The sequence below is a fragment of the Ornithorhynchus anatinus genome, chromosome 1 (assembly GCF_004115215.2).
Source record: "Ornithorhynchus anatinus isolate Pmale09 chromosome 1, mOrnAna1.pri.v4, whole genome shotgun sequence".
NCBI classification, from domain to species: domain Eukaryota; kingdom Metazoa; phylum Chordata; class Mammalia; order Monotremata; family Ornithorhynchidae; genus Ornithorhynchus; species Ornithorhynchus anatinus.
In genome coordinates, this window is record NC_041728.1 from 59,544,457 (window position 1) to 59,564,463 (window position 20,007).

The window sequence follows — 20,007 nt, forward strand, 5'->3', positions numbered from 1 at the left end:
GTTAGCATAGTCATCAGGTTTTAAATAGTGGATTGTTTACTGTAGCCCTAGAAAGAATAGAAGCAATGTGAATTAGTGGATAGAGCTCGGACCTGAGAGTCAGAAGGACCTGGGTTCTAATGTGATTCCACTGCTTGTCTGCTGGGTGACTTTGAGCAAGTCACTTCCCTTCTCTGTGTCTCAGTTCCCTCATCTGTGAAATGGGGATTAAGACTGTGAGCTCCATGTAGGACATGTGGGACACGGACATGGACTGTGTCCAACCTAGTGAGATAGTTTGTATCTACCCAGCGCTTCGTACAGTGCCTGGCACATAGTAAACACTTACCAAATACCATAAAAAAAATTGGCCTGCATACATACTTTCTGTTGTGAAGGAGGTAACACTTTTACCAAAAACTCAATATAGAGATTAAAATTACTCATTTTCCAAAATGCTCGGGAGAGTAGAATCTGGCCAGAGGCAGCAACCCCTAGGAAACAAAGCTAATGTCTCTTCCACTCAAGACAGAGGAGATCTTTGGGTCTTCACCAGAGAAGGGAGTAGAAAAAGAGGCCTAAGTGAACAAACCATGATGTGGCCTTTGGGTCTGTGCAAAGGTTTTCTGGCTCTTCTTCCTCAGGATCATTCTGGAGATTGAAGAACCAGCATCGAACCACAATGGGGGAGAGCTGCTGTTTGGAGATGACGGTTATCTTTACATATTTACTGGAGATGGGGGCATGGCCGGGGATCCTTTTGGAAAGTTCGGAAATTCTCAGAACAAGTAAGCAGATTTTAATTCTGAGCTCTGTTTCTTGGGGGAAAGGATGGGATGTTGTCTTTCTGGCAAGGGCTGGAGTTAGGGTTTGAGTGTAATCCAGGTGTGGAGGCAGAGAAATGGGCTGGTTGGCCTCTGAGGCCCCTTTCAGCCTAGAGTTTATTTTTTTTAGGGTATTTGCTAAGCCCTTACTATGTGCCAGGCACTGTACTAAGTCCTGGGGTAGATGAGAGTTATTCAGGTTGTACACAGTCTGTGTCCCACATGGGACTCACAGTCTTAATCCCCGTTTTCCAGATGATGTAACTGATGCACAGAGCAGATAAGGTCACACAGCAGACAAGGGGTGGAGACTGTAAGCCCAGTGTGGGCAAGGATTGTCTCTCTTTGTTGCTGAATAGTACTTGCCAAGTGCTTAGTACAGTGCTCTGCACCCAGTAAGTGTTCAGTAAATACGATTGAATGAATGAATGAATGATTAGAACCTAGGTCTTTCTGAGTCCCAGGCCCTTGCTCTATTGACTAGCCCAGCATTTAGAACAGTGCTTGGCAAATAGTAAGCACAAAATTATTATTAGGCCATGCTGCTTCTCAACCAGCTCCTAATGCAGTGCCTGGCACATTGTAGGTGTTTAACAAATACCACTAATATTATTATTATTATTTTTATTCTTATGCCATGACTCCCTGACCTCCTGGGACATTTTGAGGTCGGAGACTCTGTCATCAAAGGTAACCCAGTTCCTATTTCTTATGGTTCCTACAGTCACTGTCTTCAGTGCCTTGTGAATTTCGTATGCCTTTGAATCCACACATTACCACTCTGAGAGCTGGAAGCATCCTCTAAACTGTAAGTGCTTCATCTAGACTGTAAAGTCAGCACGGGCAGGGAAAGTGTCTACCAACTCTCTTATACAGTTTTCTCCCAAGTGCTTACTACCAGCCTTTGCACAAAGTAAATGCTAGTAAGAACTCGATAAATACAACTGATTGATTGATTGATTGATTGATTGATCTGATCTACCCCCTTGATTCCAGGAAGGCAACTTTCTACACTTGGTGTTCTATCTAAAATCTCCAAGGATTGAGACCTCCCCCAAACCTCCATTCTCCCTTGGGAGCCTAGCCTCTTGTTCAATCAATCAATCAATCAATCAATTGTATTTATTGAGCACTTTCTATACTGTACTTAGTGCTTGGAAGAGTATAATACAACAGAGTTGGTAGGCATGAACCCTGCCCTCAAGGAGCTTACAGACTAGATAGGGAGGCAGACATCAAAATAAAATACAGATAGGAGAAATGGGAGAGTAAAAAGACACATACATGGTTGCTGTGGGGCTGGGCGTTGGGCAGGAATATCAAAATGCTTAAGGGATACAGAACCAAACGAATAGCTGAAACAGAAGGGAATGGGAGTAGGGGAAATGAAGCCTTAGTCTGAGGACAGTCTGGAATCATTCATTCATTTATTCAATCGTTGTTATTGAGCACTCACTCTGTGTAAAACACTGTACTAAGAGCTTGGGAGAGTACGACATGGCAATATAACAGACACATTCCTTGCCCACAGTGAGCTAAAGGTGTGTTCCAGATGTCTGAGAGAGCTTTACTATGAACCCTGTAGTTCTTTCTTTAGGACAGGAACAGGACAGACAGACTTGAAACACTGGCTCATTATTTTTTTAAAAAAGTGCAAAACTAGCTCCCAGCGAGGAGGTTGATGCAGTAGTATAGCCACAGGAAGACTGGGCCTTGGATGAGGAGGGTAGATGATTGGGTGAGAAGAAGGGGCAGATCCAGGAGATGATAGAAGCCTTCCTAAATAAAGAGAAAATGGAAATTGGGAGCCCCAGTGGAAATTACAGTAGTGAAATCTTCGATGCACTGTAGCAAAGCTGACAGCTGAACCTCCTAATTTAGTTAGGATTTATTTAAAGGTCTCACCTTTATGAAAATTGTAATTATGATATGTTGGAAAATGGGGCACCTTTGTTCAGGATAATGTAGTGTCTAAAAGAAAACCATGCAGATTTGGAGATGAGATGTGAATCATGGGTTATTATTTTGATTCTTCGTCATCAAGGCTGCAGCTAACTTTTAGCAGATTTGAGTAGTAATAATAATAAGAAGAAGAATGATAAGGTATGTGTTAAGCACTCACTATGTGTCAAATACTGTTCTAAGTGCTGGGAAGACAGTTTCTGCACCTTTCTTCTACCCTGTCACCACGGGGATCCCAGCTAATGGTTGGGGGCTAATGAACCACGAAGGTGCATGGTTTTGGATGACACTGTGGTGCCTTAACCCTTCCCTGCCTGGTTTGATCTGACACCCCCAGGTCCGCCCTGCTGGGCAAAGTGCTGCGCATCGACGTGGACCAGAATGACCGCGGACCCCTCTACAGGATCCCTCCCGACAACCCATTCGTGGCCGACACCTCCGCCCGTCCCGAGGTCTACGCATTCGGCGTACGGAACATGTGGCGCTGCTCCTTCGACCGGGGAGATCCTGTTACCGGAGAGGGACGTGGGCGGCTCTTCTGTGGCGACGTGGGGCAGAATAAATTTGAAGAGGTGGACATTGTCGAAAAAGGGAAGAACTATGGCTGGCGAGCCCGGGAAGGCTTCCACTGCTACGATAAAAAGCTGTGCGCTAATTCATCTTTAGGTAACGATGTCCCCGTCTTAATCCAGTTTTCTCTCCCGGGCCACCGGGAGGGGAAGGGGATCCTTCCAAATGGGGCAGGGTCAGCAGGACCTGGGGCATTAAGGCAGTTCATCTTGATTCCCCGGGGCAGCGGTTCCATCGGTAATAATAATAATTCTGGTATTTTTTAAGTGCCTAATATGTGCCAGACACTCTACTAAGCCCAGGGGTAGACACAACCTAATCAGGTTGGACACAGTCCCTGTCCCATCTGGTCTAAATCCCCACTTTACAAATCAGGGAATTGAGGCACAGAGAAGTATAGTAACTTGCCCAAGGTCACACAGCAGACACGTGGCAGAACTGGGATTAGAACCATTACCTTCTGACTTCCAGGCTTGGGCTCTGTCCTCTATGCCATGCTGCTTCTCACTACACCATGTTGCTGCTCTGAATGGACCCAGAAAATGCCCAGACCCACACTGGGGCTCAGAGCATGTGTGCTACTTTTGCCAGTGGGCACATGCTCAGGAGTTCATCTTCCGTAAGGACTGCAAGTCCTATGAGCATTTGAGAGCTCTCACTCCTCACCTCGCTCATGCAGGATGCTGGGACTCCTCCCCGTGGCCACATGACTGCGGTTCTTCTATCCATCAGGGCCAGGATGATTTCGTTGAGCCCAATTACTGCCTCAGGGTGTAATTTTAGTGTGAGGATCAATCAATCAGTAGTACTTACTGAACACTTACTGTGTGCAAAACACTATCAAAGATATTTATTAAGCACTTACTGTGTGTGGAACACTAAGCACTTGAGAAAGTACAATAAAATAGAGTTGGTAGACTTGATTCTCTCCCACAGGGATCTTACAATTTCCAGTATAATAATAATAATGATAATAATTGTAGTATGCGTTAAGTGCTTGCTATGTGCCAGACACTGGGGTAGAGACAAGGTAATCAAGATGGACACAGTACATGTCCCACATGGGTGTCACAGTCTTAATCCCCACTCTGCAGATGAGGTAACTAAGGCAGAGAAAAGTGAAGCCCAAGGTCACACAGCAGATAAGTGGTGGAACTGGTATTAGAACCCATGTCCTTCTGACTCCCAGGACCATGCTCTATCCACTAAGACACATTGCTTCTGTATGGTACAAAGGACAGGGCTTTCTGCTCCTTCAAAATCTATCCTAAATACCAGTCAGTCAGTGAACAATCTTTCCTAAGCATCGCCTAGGTTTGTAACTGCGGGAAGACTGCAGAAGCTGTGAGGGGGAGACTGGGTCCAATGAAGGGAGAATTAAGAGAAGTCCACCACTCCATTTGGGGCCAATATTGCTTCTCTAAGGGAGTGGTTTCTGGCCCACAGCTCAACTTGGGAAGAAGAGTTGCTCCGGTGTTTTTTTAAAAGAAAATAATTATGGTGGGTGGGGAAGACAGAACTGAGAAGCAAAAGCCAAGAAATGACCCATCTAAGATGATCGATAATATCATTTTAACTTGAAAACTGCCTATAGATTGGCCTTTCACCGTAAGCTCCATGAGGACAGAGACAGTGTCTTCCATTGCCAGGGAGAGTGGTTAATACACAGTACTTAGTGCTACACACAGTAAGCACTAAATAAATATCATTGATGGATTGATTAATGTGCACTTCTATCCACCTCATAACGTACTATGCCCACTGTAGGTGCCCATTATGACCTTTTTGTATATAATAGATGTTCAATAAATACCACTGATGATGATGATGTTGAGTAATGAGCTTTGAATGGGTGGTACGGTCTTTTTGAGCTTTATTCAAATGTTACACATGCAGATAGCTTTCTGGTCCCCCCCTTGGCTACTCATACCACTGAGTACCGCCCTCGGGAAAATTGAGGTGGAGCCATTGGTGGGTGAGGACAGAACAGTCTTCCGGGCTGGGATTGCCTGGGTCCTGCCCTGTTTGAGGTCCATTTTGACTGCCCCGTGGAGTCACATGATCATTTTTAACTCCCTACAGATGACGTGCTTCCCATTTACGCTTACCCACACAAGATGGGGAAGTCGGTGACGGGAGGCTATGTCTATCGGGGCTGCGAGTCCCCAAATTTGAATGGCCTGTACATTTTCGGTGATTTTATGAGTGGGTAAGTGGAATGCCCCAGCTAGCCTTATCCCTAACCCTACCTCTCCTCAGTTACCACACAGGCCCAAAAGTGGGCATTAACCCTGAGTCACTCCGGTTGACCTTCTGTCTCATGTGGGCCCCAGTCTGAATACAGAATGCCAGGACACAGGGTTGGCATACGGGTTGGGATGGGCATTGGGTTGGTTGCTGCAACTCGGCTGAGCACTGATCCCTTAGGGCCCTAGACTATTGCTCCTCAGATTCCGGAAAGAATGAGTGTGCCCTAAAACCCCAGACATGCTTTCACCCATCCCTTCCAGATGCATCAAGCCGCTCCATTTTGGCTGGCAGTTTTGGAAAAGGGTGCATTTCCGTAAATTGTGGCCCCTTTGTTGAATAAAAAACTCGTCTGACACACACACCCTTGTATCAGCTGAACAGAGTCCCTGTTCCCCAAAAATAAATTATATAATTCTCCAGTCCTCTCATTCTTCTTCCCAAAGACAGTCTTTTCTACTCGCCCAGCCTGGTTATTCACTGGGGGTGAGTAGGCAAGAAGTTATCTGCAAAGCAGCTTTAACACGCACACCGTGGCTGGGCATGGGTCTGCCGTATCAGAAACTGGTGAGAGAGAGCTGCTTGCCTTCTCTTGCAGGCGTTTAATGTCACTCAAAGAGAATCATGCCACTGGGCAGTGGCAGTACACTGAAATCTGCATGGGCCAAGGGCAGACCTGCATGTTCCCTGGGATGATCAACAACTACTATCAGCACATCATCTCTTTCGGTGAAGATGAGTCAGGTAATTGGCGGTGCGGTGCGGGGAGGGGGGTTAGGGTTATGATACCTGGGGCAGACCCCTCCATTCTCCTAGCCCTGAGGCACGGAGGGAGCAGCTGGCCTAACCATTCCTGGTCAAATGTCTACACTTTAGTTAGAGCAATTAATGGGGATGATTAGAAGCTGGGGATGAGATTAGAAGACACAAGTCCTGGGTTTTCCAGGTGTTGCTAAACTCCTGAATCATACAGCCTGCCACCCTTTACAAACTCATTGTTCAGGGCCCAGACAGACTCTGGGTTCTAATCCTGCCTCTGCAACTAGTGCTCCCTTCCAAGGGCTCAGCAGCTAGTGCTCCCTTTCAAGGGCTACTCAAATATTTTCCCCCTCCCTTCCCCTGGGGAGTCCTCACTCCTTCTTCCCATGCTATATCCTCTTTTAGAGCAGGGATCTGTGAACCCCTATTGGGTGTCAGGGGTGCTGAGGAATGAGAGACTGGGGAACTCCCTGAGGAGATGGGAGTTAAAGCTTGTAGTCCCTGCTTTTCAACCGATTACCTAGGCTCTGGGTTTTAGATGGGGGAAAGTAGAGGAACTCAGAAATTTAGAGAAACAGTGTGAACTAGTGGATAGAACACGAGACTGAGAGTCAGAGGATCTGATTTATAATTCTGGCTTAGCCATTTGTCTGCTGTGTGACCTTGAGAAGGTCCCTTCACCTCTCTGTGCCTCAGTTACTTCATCTGAAAAATGGGGAGGAAGACTGTGAGTCCCACGTGGGATATGAACTGTGTCCAACCTGATTAGCTTGTAGCTGCCCCAGAGCTTAGTACAGTGCCTGGCACATAGCAAGTGCTGAACAAATGCCATTAAAAAATTTGGGGGTGGGGGGAGATGCGAGTTCTAATGTTGCCTCCTGTTCTCAGTAATTCTGAGCGGCAGCTGAGTCAGGGAAAAGGCTGAACCAGTCAGGATCCTTTCCGGTCAAGCAGCAGGAAACTGCCTGAACTGTGTTCAGATTGTTTGGAAAACGCAGGCGTTGGCCGGCAACCGATGCTTCAGTGTTTTATTTTAGACCCTTTTTTCACCTCTCCCTGCTCCTCAAACCCTTTCCTCCCACAGTGTTTCTAAACTGAAATGAACATGAACTGCCAGTCCACGTGATGCACCCCAGAGATGCCCTGGAAGGGTTGAGCGAGGCTGCTAAGGAATATTTCTCAACAGTTCTGAGCGGAAGGGCCTGAGCTGGGGTCATTTTGGAACTTTAACAGAAACCACAGGCCTTCCCAGTGATCTTTCTTTCCTAGCCAGGGATGCAGCTCTTTCATCCTCCTAACTCATGGATCTGGCTTGCTCGTCAAATCTGGTTTGAAACTGTTGGCCCCCCCGTTCCCCTTTCCTTGTTCTTCCGAGAGCAAATTCTTTGACGTCCACCACTTCCTGACATCCCACTGTCAGCCCTTCCGCCATGGTTTGGGTGGTGGTGGTGTGTCTATGTCGTTTCTGGAGTTCTCAGCCACAAGTCCCAACTGAGGTAGCCTCCAAAGTCACTTTAGGAGTGCCCAAACTCCAGCTACCCCTCTCTGAGCCCTAAAACCCTCCACTTCTTCTCTTCCCAGGACAGGCAGGTTTGGCGAACTCCAAATCCCTGCACCCCATTCTGCCAGCACCCACTCCTTCAAGCCCATGCACCTACCTGAAAGCAAGGAGACCATTTGGTAACCAGTCTATCACCCACTTCAGAGGGCTGGCTAAGAAAGCTCATGGAGAAAGGGTTCCCTCTTCTCTCCCAAACAGCTGAGGCCCTGCTTTCCCCAACAACCCAAGCCCCTAAATTCTTCCCAATTCTTCCCTCTGATTGGCCTCAGTAGCTGCTCAGAGAGGAGCACTTTTTAGGGTACTTGTTAAGTACTTATTAAGTGAGAAGCAACATGGCTTACTGGCAAGAGCCCGGTCCTGGGAGTCAGACGTCATGGGTTCTAATCCCGGCTCCGCCGCTTGTCAGCTATGTGACCGTGGGCAAGTCACTTAACTTCTCTGTGCCTGACTTAACTCATCTGTAAAAAGGGTATGAAGACTATGAGCCCTACTTGGGACAACCTGATTACCTTGTATCTACCCCAGTGCTTAGAACAGTGCTTGGCACATAGTAAGTGCTTAACAAATACCAACATTATTATTATTATTACTTACTATGTGCCGGGCACTGTACTAAACCCTGGGTTACAGACAAGATAACCAGGTTGGACACAGTCCATGTCCCACATGGGGCTCACAGTCTTAATCCCCATTTTCCAGATGAGGTAACTGAACCAAAGAGAAGTGAAGTGACTTGACCAAGGTCACACAGCAGACAAGCGGCAGAGCGGGATTAGAACCCAAGTCCTTCTGACTTCCAGGCCTATGCTTTATCCACTAGGGCACGCTGCTTCTTTTAGGATGAGGGGCCAGTTAGTGTGAGCACCACAGTCGTCATCCTTGCTATCATCACTAGTGCAATCAATGTTCAGTGAGCAGGAGGCAGGAGGTTGACACCCAAGGTGAAAGACTGTCCCTCCCCTGGGGCCCAGTGCCAGAGGTCTGCCTTGTCAGTGTCTCCACCCGTCCTCCTCACCTGGGTAGGCATCATGGATGATAAAGCATTATAAAACCAGCTCAATTCAGAGGCCGATTAACCAGTCTGTGGATCATCCAGATGCCTCAGTCATTCAGTCAATTGTATTTATTGAGTGCTTATTGTGGGTGAAGCTCTATACTAAGCACTGGGAACAGTACAGTATAGCAGTATAATAGACACATTTCCTGCCCATAACGAGCTCCTCGTTTTCCTCCTCCTCGCTTTGGTTACCAGTTCTTTGGCTCTTATAGCTGGGTTACGGCCTTCCATCTGCCACTGGGCAGGGGAATATAAGTGAGCTGAACTCAATGAATTGAGTTTATCCCTTGGTAACTGCTCTGGTAAAAGGGTGAAACTTCTGCCTAAAGTGAAACATATGAATTATCTGCAGATTTCAATTATCCCTGCTCCTTTTGTTCTCTGTCCTGTGGTTGAGTCAAACCATGGTACTTACTGAGTGCTTACCCTGTGCACAGCACTGGACTAAGCACTTAGAACAATGTACTAAGTGGACAATTGAGAACTCCCATTGGCATAAATCTAATCCCAGGCAGTACTGGAGAACGTGGGTATAAACAGGACAATAATAATAATAATAATGTGCCAGGCACTGCACTAAGCAGTGGGGTAGATACAGTTAATCGGGTTGGACACAGTTCCTGTCCCCCATGGGGCTTGCACTCTTAATCCCCATTTTCCTGATGAGGGAATTGAGGCCCAGAGAAATAAAGTGAGTTGCCCAAGATCACCTAACAGATAGGTGGCAGAGCCAGAATTAGAACCCAGGGTTCTTCTGACTCCCAGGCCTGTGCTCTATCCATTAAGCCAAGCTGCTTCTCCACCGTCCCTGTTTAAAACCAAGCAAGGAGACCGTGGAGATGAGGAGCCTCTCCTGGCCCCAGTGTGGCTTCCTGCAAAGGCAGGGAATCTGTCTGTTTATTTGTTATATTGTATTCTCCCAAGTACATAATACAGTGCTCTGCACACAGTAAGCACTCAGTAAATACAATTAAATGAATGAATGAATGAATGCATGCAAGGGACTGCAGGCCAAGCTGGGCTGGTCCTGCTGCTTCCGAGGCCCTTGCCATACCCCCCTCCTCTGCCTGCCTCGCCCCAGAGGGCGCCCCCAGTTCAGCTCAGAGCCATCTCTGTGGAGGAGGGAGGGGATGGCAGAGGCCCAGAGCAACCCCTGTGGCAACCCAGCTTCACAACTCCCCATTCCGTATCCAGCACGAGCCGGCCACAAGGCCACGGAGCGGGAAGGGTCGGCATGCTAACCCGTCGGCCCCACTTCCCCGGCTCCAGGGCGTTCCCGGTGATCCGGCAGGCGCCGACTCGATTAATCCAGAGATTGAGGAATACACGAGCACCTTCCCCAACGTGCCCGGGCAAAGGACCGTGATGCCCCACTAATTAGGCCTATAAATTGTGCCTGGAACAAATGAGGATCTTTCCCAGCTGATTGCCACAATCATCCCCTTAAATAACCAGCAGCAATCTTATAATAATTATGGCTGTCGCTTACATACAGTTCCACCCACGGAGATTTCAAAGTGCTCCCCGGTCCTGAAATGAAGAGGCCACAGAGTGCCCTAGGGGCGATGGGGGAGACTGAGGAAGGGGGAGAAGGTTGAGCCATCAGGGACCAGGAGCATGAGGGGCAGAAGTGAGAACGGGTCCCTGGCCATTGAGTGACCTTCTCGGGGACGATCCCTTTTTTGGCTCTGATTACAGTCAAGGGAAATAGTTGGGAGGGTTCAGAGCCCAAAAGAGGAAACGATCTTTATCTTTATATTTTCAGTTATGGTGGCCCCATTAGAACAATGGCGGATCCTGGCTGGTAGCTCAGAAACAGCGGGGAGGGGATCCCTGCTTCCTTGCACAAGCCCCTTCCACCCAGGAGCAGGGAGAAGGGTGCTGTCAATTTATTGAGTGCTTACTGTGTGCAAAGCACTGACTCCCTTTCCATCCCCTGGGGCGGGTCCCACCGTACTTTTTTCACCCTCAGCAGTGTGAAACCTGGGTTCAGAGAAGTCCTGTGGCAGGTGGAACCTCAGCTGATTCCCCTGAGCTGCCCCTTCCTTCTCCAACCCCATGTCCGAGGGCAGAGTCCGAGGGCAGCGAGTGGATTATCCTAGAGGTGGGATTCTCCTCAGATGTGGGAGGCCACCTGCCCCATCCAAGAAGCCTGAAGAAGGCCCTGGGGCTGTAGACCTGTTTTAAAAAGGGCCAACCCTCTGATCTCATGTACAGTCAATACCTTCGATCAATTTATGTTGAGCTCCAGGGTTCCTAACTCTGTCTGCAAATGAACCAAAACAACTGGGTCTGCAGAACCCGTCTACTGCCGTGACCCACTCTTTAGGGCACAATTCACCTAAAATGGCAGGCCTGAAGACTTTTTAATCAGTTTAGACACAGCATCTGCTAGGAAAGTCAGGCACACAATCAGTCAGTAATATAACTGAGTGCTTACTGTTTCCAGAGCACTATACTAAGCGCTTGGGAGAGTACGATATAACATAGTTGTAGACACATTCTTTGCCCGCAGTGAGTTTACAATCTAGAATCTTCACATAGTCGCCACACAGCACGAAATAGACACATCCACCCATGCCTAATGCAAGAGGCAACAGAAGTGTTTTTACGAGATGTTCTTCCCCTTGACGCTGTTTAGTGCCATTGTTCTTGTCTGTCCGTCTCCCCCGATTAGACTGTAAGCCCGTCAAACGGCAGGGACTGTCTCTATCTGTTGCCGACTTGTTCATCCCAAGCGCTTAGTACAGTGCTCTGCACATAGTAAGCGCTCAATAAATACTATTGAATGAATGAAAGTGGCCAGCAGAGTGAGGACCTTTGTGTTCTTCCCATCCGTTTCTCTCCCTTCTTCCCCACCAGCGCCCCATTCCCTCCCCTCTCTCCCCAGTTTCCTCTGTGGCCCTAAACCCAGGAGTTTCAAGTCCAGACTGTCTGAACAGGAAGCAGAAAGGGACCACTCTCAGACCCCTGCTCCCGAGCCCTGACCCCCGGCTCCTATTGGGTGGGAGGGGTGGGGTTGGATTGGCACTCATTTCTACCCTACCTACAGTGGGAGCCAGTAGGTAGAACTCACATATGAGGGCTGCCCAGGTTTTAGATCTGAAGGATCCTTATCCATCGGAATCTTAAGACCGGACTCCAGCTGACATTTCATACCCTGTGAAAGGAAAAGAGCTTCCAGGGAAGAAGGTTCCTGTGTATAAAGCCAGGAGAGTTCCTGGGAAAATTGATAACTCAACCAGTATTTATTGAGCACTTACTGTGTGTGAAGAGTACTGTAATAATAATAATGAGTAATAATAATAATTATGGTTTTTATTAAATGCTCACTAATTGTCAAGCACTGTTCTCAGTGATGGTCAGGCACAGTCCCTGTCCCACACAGAGCTCAATTTAAATAGGAGGGAGAACAGGTATTGAATTTCCATTTGGCAGATGAGGTAACTGAGACACAGTAACAATGACTTTCCCAAGCTCACACAGCAGGCAAGTGGAAGAGTTAGAATTAGAACCCAGATCCTCATAATCTCAGACCCGTGCTCTTTCCATTAAGCCATGCTATTCCCCTAAATCATTAGATACTCCCCTTAGCAGTTGGGTGAATACAATACAACAGAATCGGTAGACAAGTTCTCTCACCACCACGAGCTTACAGAGAGGTAGAGAGGTAACAGGGAAAGGATTTGTGGGCCAGGCCTCCGTTTTGTTAGCTGGAACACTGCAGTTCACTACCTTACCCGAGCCGACTGGGGACAAAAGCTGCTTTGCCATTCCGAGCTCGCAGGAGACTGGGTGTTTGGTCCGGTTGCTAAGCAACCCATGCACTATGTGGAAATGTAAGAGCCAGAGTGCTCCGCCATGTCCTGCCCCCCGCCCCCTCCCGATGGCGTTACAGCACAAAGCCCTTGCCAAGATCCCTGAGGGATGTTCACAAACCCTTTGTTTCCCCTGGATGCTTGTGCAGGCTGCTCGGGTCTGCGTGCACATAGAGCCAGGCTTGGGGAGAAGGCAGGCCCCTTGGACACCTCTCTGGTCTGACCTTGAAAGGTCACCAGCCATTTCAGCTGGCCAGGAAATGCGGAACAAACTTCCAGGCCGTGCTGGCCGGATTTAGTGCGCCGGCTACTTACAGCAGATTTTCATGGCTTGTTAAGCGCTTTGATTATTTAGAATTTGAGGATTAATTGATCCTACACCTCCTCCATATTAAGCAAAAGGCTAGATCAGTGGTAAAAGCTAATGCTCTTAATTAAAAACCCCCTTACACTGGCCTGTGCCATATTTTCCTAACTGATGTATTTCTTTCATGGGATCGGACTGAGGGAAGCCTCATGCATCACTCTGGAAGCTGGAATATGGGAAAGAAAAATGAATGTGAAATGCCTTTTCCTTCTCTGTCCCCCAAGGGTGATTTGTGGTTTTGTGAGGCGGTGGAGGGAGGAGGCTGAACCAGAAAAAGAAACCCTAGCTCCCCTCCTCCTCATGTCCCCCACAACCCCTCCGGCTGCTTTGTTATTTAGGTAGTAGTCCCTCACAAGACAAGACCCTCATCTCCCCCATCATCCCCCTGGGGAGTCAGTGGAAAATGAAAACAAGATTCTGGGAAGGTTGCTGGCTGGACCGGGAAGGAGTGGGTGTGGGGAAAGGTGGAGTTTGTTCACGCCGGTTAGCTCACATCTGTGACCAAAGCCAACTTTTTCTTCTTGTTTGAGTCAGTGTAGGATGGAGATTGGGCCGTTCTCTGTCAACAGGACACTGCAAATGGCCAAAATAATAACACTGATGATATTTGTTAAGCACTGGGGAAGATACATGATAATCTGGTTGGACACAGCCCCTGCCCCCAGTGGGCTCATTGTTTTAGTAGAAGGAGAGCAAATATTAAAACCTCATTTTACAGATGAGAAAACTGAGGCACAGAGTAGAGAAATGACTTGCCTAAGGTCACACAGCAGGCAAGTCAGGGAGCTGGGATTAGAACCCAGGTCCTCTGACTCCCAGGCCTGTGCTCCTTCCACTAGACCACACACCCTCTCCCCTCTGAGCTCATTTTCCCAGGACAGGGATGGAAATCACCAGGAATAATGCCAGATGACCAGTCACTGATATGTCTCCAGCCCTCATGACGTCCTAAATGTGGCCCCTGATTCAGCGACTCTGTGATTGCAGTGGCTAAATGTCTCCGTTGCCCTATGGAGTTTTAGCCCACTTAATGGTGACTGCTCTCAGTCTGAGCCTGTGCCTCTTAGTGAACACTGATTCTCTTAAGGTTCCATAAAGGACTGTCACGTTTTTCACCACTACCGCGATTCAGGTGAAATCCTTCAGTACGATACAATAAACACGCGGTTTATAGTGGTTACCGTTGGAGGGTCTGTATAGTTTATATTACTAGGACACCCAGTCTTCCGACCAGGGGACGGTGCCAGGGAAGGAGGAAGCGGGACTTGCCGTGAAGCTCTGTAGGAGAAAGTGACCGAGGCCAGTTGCAGGTGGGAGGGTCAGGGAGGGGCTGTGCATGCTTTGAGAGGACTGTCCACTGGGGACACATGGGCTGTTTCCTCTGAAGTGGCTCTGTCCCAGCTTCCCTCCATATCCCCCATCCCCAAGGCCTGCTGCCCCTCCAGGGAAGCAGCATGGCCTAGTGGAAAAAGCCGGGGGCTGGGTATCAGAGGACCTGGGTTCTAATCCTGGCTCTACCAACTGTCTGCTGTGTGATTATAAGCAAGTCACCTAACTGCTCTCTAGACTATATGCCTGTTGTGGGCAAGGAATCATACTGTTTATTGTTATATTGTACTCTCCCAAGTTCTTAGTACAGTGCTCTACACACAATAAGTTCTCAATAAACACTATTGAATGAATGAATGAATGAATTCTCTGAGTCTAGGTTACCTCATCTGAAAAATGGGGATAAAGTTCGTGAGCACCACATGGGACATGGGCTGTGTCCAACCTGATAAGTTGGTACCTACCCCAGTGCTGAGTAGAGAGGCTGGCACATAGTAAGCGCTTAACAACTCTCCCCATCACCGTCCACAAAAACCAGGGGGAAGGCAGAGAAGGTGGCAGAAGGGCGGTGTGGGTGAAAGGGGATGTGCACGCCCATGGTGTCCACTTCTGTACCAGGGGACTGTGAGGTTGCTTCAGCAGGAGGGACCTAGGCCCATCTCCACATAGGTCAGCTCAGGCTCCAGAGAGGTGGCTGATTTGGGAAAAGCCGGAAAGAGCGGTCACAGACCCCAGACCCTCTGGCCCACACTGCAGGATGGGTGGAGGAGATGAAATGAGTAGACTCATGTTTGTTTTCTTTTTATTTAAAAAAATGACAAAAAAATTAATGCCCCAGGCCCAGCAGCAGTCCCGAGCAGGGCGACCCAAGATTGGGAAGTGCTGAGGTCACTGTCAGGCCCAGTGGGGCCATGGGCTGGGAGCGGGCACCAGGCCGGCATCGGGTTGTGTTATGTGACTTGCAGGGGCAGGAGGCACCATGTTGGATCCTAGGTCAACTTCTCCTCCTAAAGATTGGTAGATCTGAGAGGACCCCCAGAGACATTCGTCATTCAATTAAATGCCTCCTATGAAAATCACATCCCCAGTCACAGTCCCTGTCTTAGAAATATGAATCTTTTGGGTTGATAATTGGCTAGATCTCATTCTTCTGTTTCCAGCCATGAGCAGTCCAGGCTTCTTGTTATGGGGTACAGATTAAATGCCAAGGAGAAGACCTGAAGCCTCAGCAAACTCTTCACATTTTATCCTGTTTGTTTTCTCGAAGGGGAACTTTACTTCATGTCAACTGGTGTACCAAGCGCCACCTCTGCCAGTGGAGTAGTTTATAAAATGGTGGACACCTCAAGGTAAGGCATGGCCCAATGCCAACTTCAGCTCCCTGAGATAGAGGGATAATCTGCCAAATTGGGATCATCACCACCATTAGTGGCATGGATCTAACACCTTCTTTCATCATTATCATCATCATCATCATCAATGGTATTTATCGAGGGCTTAATGTACTAAGCACTTGGGAGAGTACAACAGAGTTGGCAGATACGTTCCCTGCTGACAGTGAGCTTACAGTCTAGAGAGGGAAGCAGGGATTAGTACAAATAAATTATAATTTATAGATATGTGCGTAAGTGCAGTGAGGCTGAGGGTGGAGTGAAAAGCAAATGCCCAAAGGTTGCAGATCCAAGCACGTAGATCATGTAGAAGGGAGAGAGAGCCAGAGAAAAGAGGGTTTAATCAGGGAAGGCCTCTTGGAGGTAACGTGACCTTCTTTGCTCAGAAAGCTGTTTCCAGGGTCTACTGTGAGTAGAACACAGTCCTGGGTAACTAATATGGACAGAGCACTATACATAGCTCTGTATTGAATGGCTACTGTTTGCAGAGTACTGTACAGAGTACCTACTGTACAACACTGTATTAGATACTTCCAAGCATTCAACAGATGTAAAAGCCCCTGTCGCCACTGTCAAGATGTTTGCAACCTAAGGAGGGATTCCACCAGCTATGAAGCGCTAAGATGTACAATGGGTAAAAGAGTAAGAGCAGAGCCACATATGATAAAAATGAAAATGAGCGATTAAAAAAATACATAAATATACCAATGGTGCCCCATCTCTGTCCTCACCTCCGCTCCTGCTCCTCTGACTGCCAGCCTATGTGCACACAAGCCCTTGTATTATGCTACAGAAACAGGCAGATTTTTCTCTCTAGAAAGAGTCTCAGGAAAAGAAGTGTGCTGGAAGGTGAGGTAGATCTTACTGAATTTATTTTAGGCTGCAGTGTGCAGCACATTGTTTATTTTCAAGGGCCTCCACAACCTACCTCTCCCCCCACTCCTGCCTAAGTAACAGGAAGAACAAAATCCTGAAATCATTTTGGTCCATTGCCCCATCTGCTCCTTCCTCTGCATAAGCTCTGCACATAGTAAGCACTCAATAAATATGCCTGATTGTTTAATAATGTTATAAAGTTGGTATTTGTTAAGCGCTTACTATGTGCAGAGCACTGTTCTAAGCGGTGGGGTAGATACAGGGTAATTAGGTTGTCCCACTTGGGGCTCACAGTCTTAATCCCCATTTTACAGATGGAGTAACTGAGGCACAGAGAACTGAAGTAACTAGCCCACAGTCACCCAGCTGACAAGTGGCAGAGCTGGGATTCGAACCCATGACCTCTGACTCCCAAGCCCAGGCTCTTTCCACTGAGCCACGCTGCTTCTCCTAGTTCAATACTCTTCCCTTTCCCTGAACTGTTATCAACACCCCTGTGGTAACCCCTGGCCTAGAGAAAAGAAGTTGGGAGTGAGAGGCAGAAACCGAGATTTAGTCCCAGCTCTGCCACTGGCCTGCTGTGTGACCTTGGACAAATCACTTATGTTTCCTTTTCTATAAAATGGGGATATAATAATAGTGATCCTGAGAGGGGAAACCTGGAGAGTTTTCAATACTCTACCAGTCTTGGCTACGGGAGGGAGTGAGAGGCATAACCATTTCATTCCTAGCATGGGCAGTGGCTAGCGAGTGGAAGGCAATCTGCTACAAGTCAAAACTCACCTGTGCAGGACAGCAGCAGCATGTGGGAGAGTGGAGGGTGGACACTCAGGTTTCCTCCACAGAAGGAGGCAGTGGTAAACCACTTCTGTAATTTTACCAAGAAAACTCTATGGATATACTACCAGAACAATTGCAGATGGAGGTGGGGTGTTCTGGGAGAGACGTGTCCATGGAGTCGCTCTGGGTCAGAATTGACTCGATAGCATAAGACAAGGCAATTATAGAGATGGAAATAATGGCATTTATTAACCACTTACTATATGTCAAGCACTGTTCTAAGCACTGGGGTAGACACAAGTTAATCATGTTGAACACAGACCCTGTCCTACATGGGGCTTATGGTCTAAGTATGTACTATATACATATTTTATGTACATATCTGTAATTTATCTCCCCTCCCCTCTAAGCTCATTGCAGGCAGGGAATGTGCCTGTTATATTGTACTCTCCCAGAGCTCTGCAAACATGTTGCATGGCTTAAGGGGTAGACCATGGGTCTGGGAGTCAGAAGGTCATTGGTTCTAATCCTGGCTCCACCACTTGTCTGTTGTGTGGCCTTGGGCAAGTCATTTCACTTCCCTGTGCCTCAGTTGCCTCATCTGTAAAATAGGGATTAAGACTGTGAGCCCTCTGTGGGACAGGGACTGTGTCCAACCCAATTTGCTTGTATCCAACCCAACGCTTAGTACAGTGGCACATAGTAAGTGCTTAACAGATACCAGAATTATTATTAGTAGTAGTAGTAAGAGGTTAATAAATATGAATGACTGACTAAATAAGAGGAAGAACAGGTCTTTAAACCCTATTTTGCATATGAGGAAACTGAGTCCCAGAGAAGTTGACTGACTTGCCAGTCAGGTCACATAGCAAGCAATTGGCAAGGCCAAGATTAGAACACAGTCCTCTGCTCTCCCTATCTCTTAGACTGTGAGCCCCTTGTGAGATAGGGACTGTCTGATCTGATTGTCTTATGTCTTATGTCTACTCCAGTGCTTGACACATAGTGAATGTTTAATAAATGCCATTATAATAGTATTTCACCCCTCTTCAGACTTGATTCATGCCCTTCCAGGAATGATTACATTTTCCCTTGTGCAGTCAGAATCCCAAGAGGCAGAAAAGCCAACTGTAATATCCATAGGCATCTGCTAGCCCTTCCCCCATGTATAAAACCACCCTCCACGTGACCTTTATTGTGATCTAAAAGACCCTGCCCTATGCTATTAAATACTCTAATTGATTCTCCAGAGCGGGGTTCAGATGTGATTGGCAGCATTCATTCTCGGTTGCCTTTCTGATGAGAGCCCTCACAGCTGTTTCTGAGTCAGCTTTCACTATTCTTCATCTCATGACAGGCCAGGACAGGTTAATTAAGTTTTACAGGTCACCAGGAGTGTGAACGCTTGGGACAGAATCGGGATTTCAGCCATCCTGCCCCAGTCTCTGACCCTCGCTGACTACATCTGTTTCACTCGGGGGCAGGTAAAATAAATGGCTCTTTTCTCACTTATGCTCTAAGGCAGCATAAAACCATCAGCAGCAGCAGGCTGAATGATTCATTAGGAGGCTCGTGATTTCTGGGGGAGACGACTGAGACACTTCTGTTCATTTTCAGGAGCTCTAAGTGCTCAATCAGGCAGCTGCCTTTTTTCTTTTCATTTTTTAGTATTAGTTAAATGTTCACTATGTGCCAAATGCTGTACTAAGTACTGAAGTAGAGTCAAGTTAATCAGGTTAGACACAGTCCCTGTCCTGCAAAGGGCTCACAGACTTTATCCCCATTTTACAGATGAGCTAACCGGCACAGAGAAGTGAAATGACTTGCCCAAGGTCACACAGCAGACAAGTGGTGGAGCCAGGATTAGAACTCAGGTCCTTCTGATTCCCAGTCTCATGCTCTATCCACTAGGTCACTCTCCCTCCCAGGTGTGGCGGGGAGCTATTTCTCCTGTTGATTCAGGAAGACTATTGAACATGAGGTGGCAATTTTATGGGGCTCTTGCCTGGTGAAGGCATGAAAGTTCATCTTTGTGGATGCAGAAACTCTACCGAGACCGGAAGGATGTGGAATGGTTGTTCCCCAGTTCCCTCAGCCCCAAGGATGAGTGGGTGCCCTTTGGAGTTTGAAGATGATAGGCCAAGTTCTAAAGAAAACAATCACATCTGTGCCCCGGGGATGTGAACACATGGAATCTGTTACCACATGAAGCTGGGTGGCAGAAAGCACCAGCAAGTTCAAGCAGGGCTTGGCTCAATTTGTGGAATGGCAGTCCATAATGGCTGACTGGAAGAAAAGTTAGGGATGGAGGGGGGAAATTGAGGCATGTCGGATGGTCCATCCCTAACCATGGGGTTGGAAGTTAAAGAAGAAAACCAATCAATCAGTCAGTCAATCAGGGGTAATTATTGAGTGCTTATTGTGTGCAGAGCACTGAACTAAGCACTTAAGAGAGTACAATATAAGAGAGTTTTTACACATGTTCCC

The 20,007-nt window shown here is 47.6% G+C and overlaps 1 protein-coding gene across 1 annotated transcript in view; it reads left to right on the plus strand.

The window, feature by feature from the left end:
- The window catches only part of HHIPL1 (HHIP like 1), a 52,517-nt gene that overhangs the window by 25,386 nt on the left and 7,124 nt on the right, over positions 1 to 20,007 (plus strand). Inside the window, exons 3-7 of the mRNA XM_007669409.3 lie at positions 624 to 767; positions 3,103 to 3,431; positions 5,418 to 5,544; positions 6,181 to 6,326; positions 15,741 to 15,822. Coding sequence (XP_007667599.3) covers positions 624 to 767; positions 3,103 to 3,431; positions 5,418 to 5,544; positions 6,181 to 6,326; positions 15,741 to 15,822 — 828 coding nt within the window. The remainder of the gene's footprint in view (positions 1 to 623; positions 768 to 3,102; positions 3,432 to 5,417; positions 5,545 to 6,180; positions 6,327 to 15,740; positions 15,823 to 20,007) is intronic.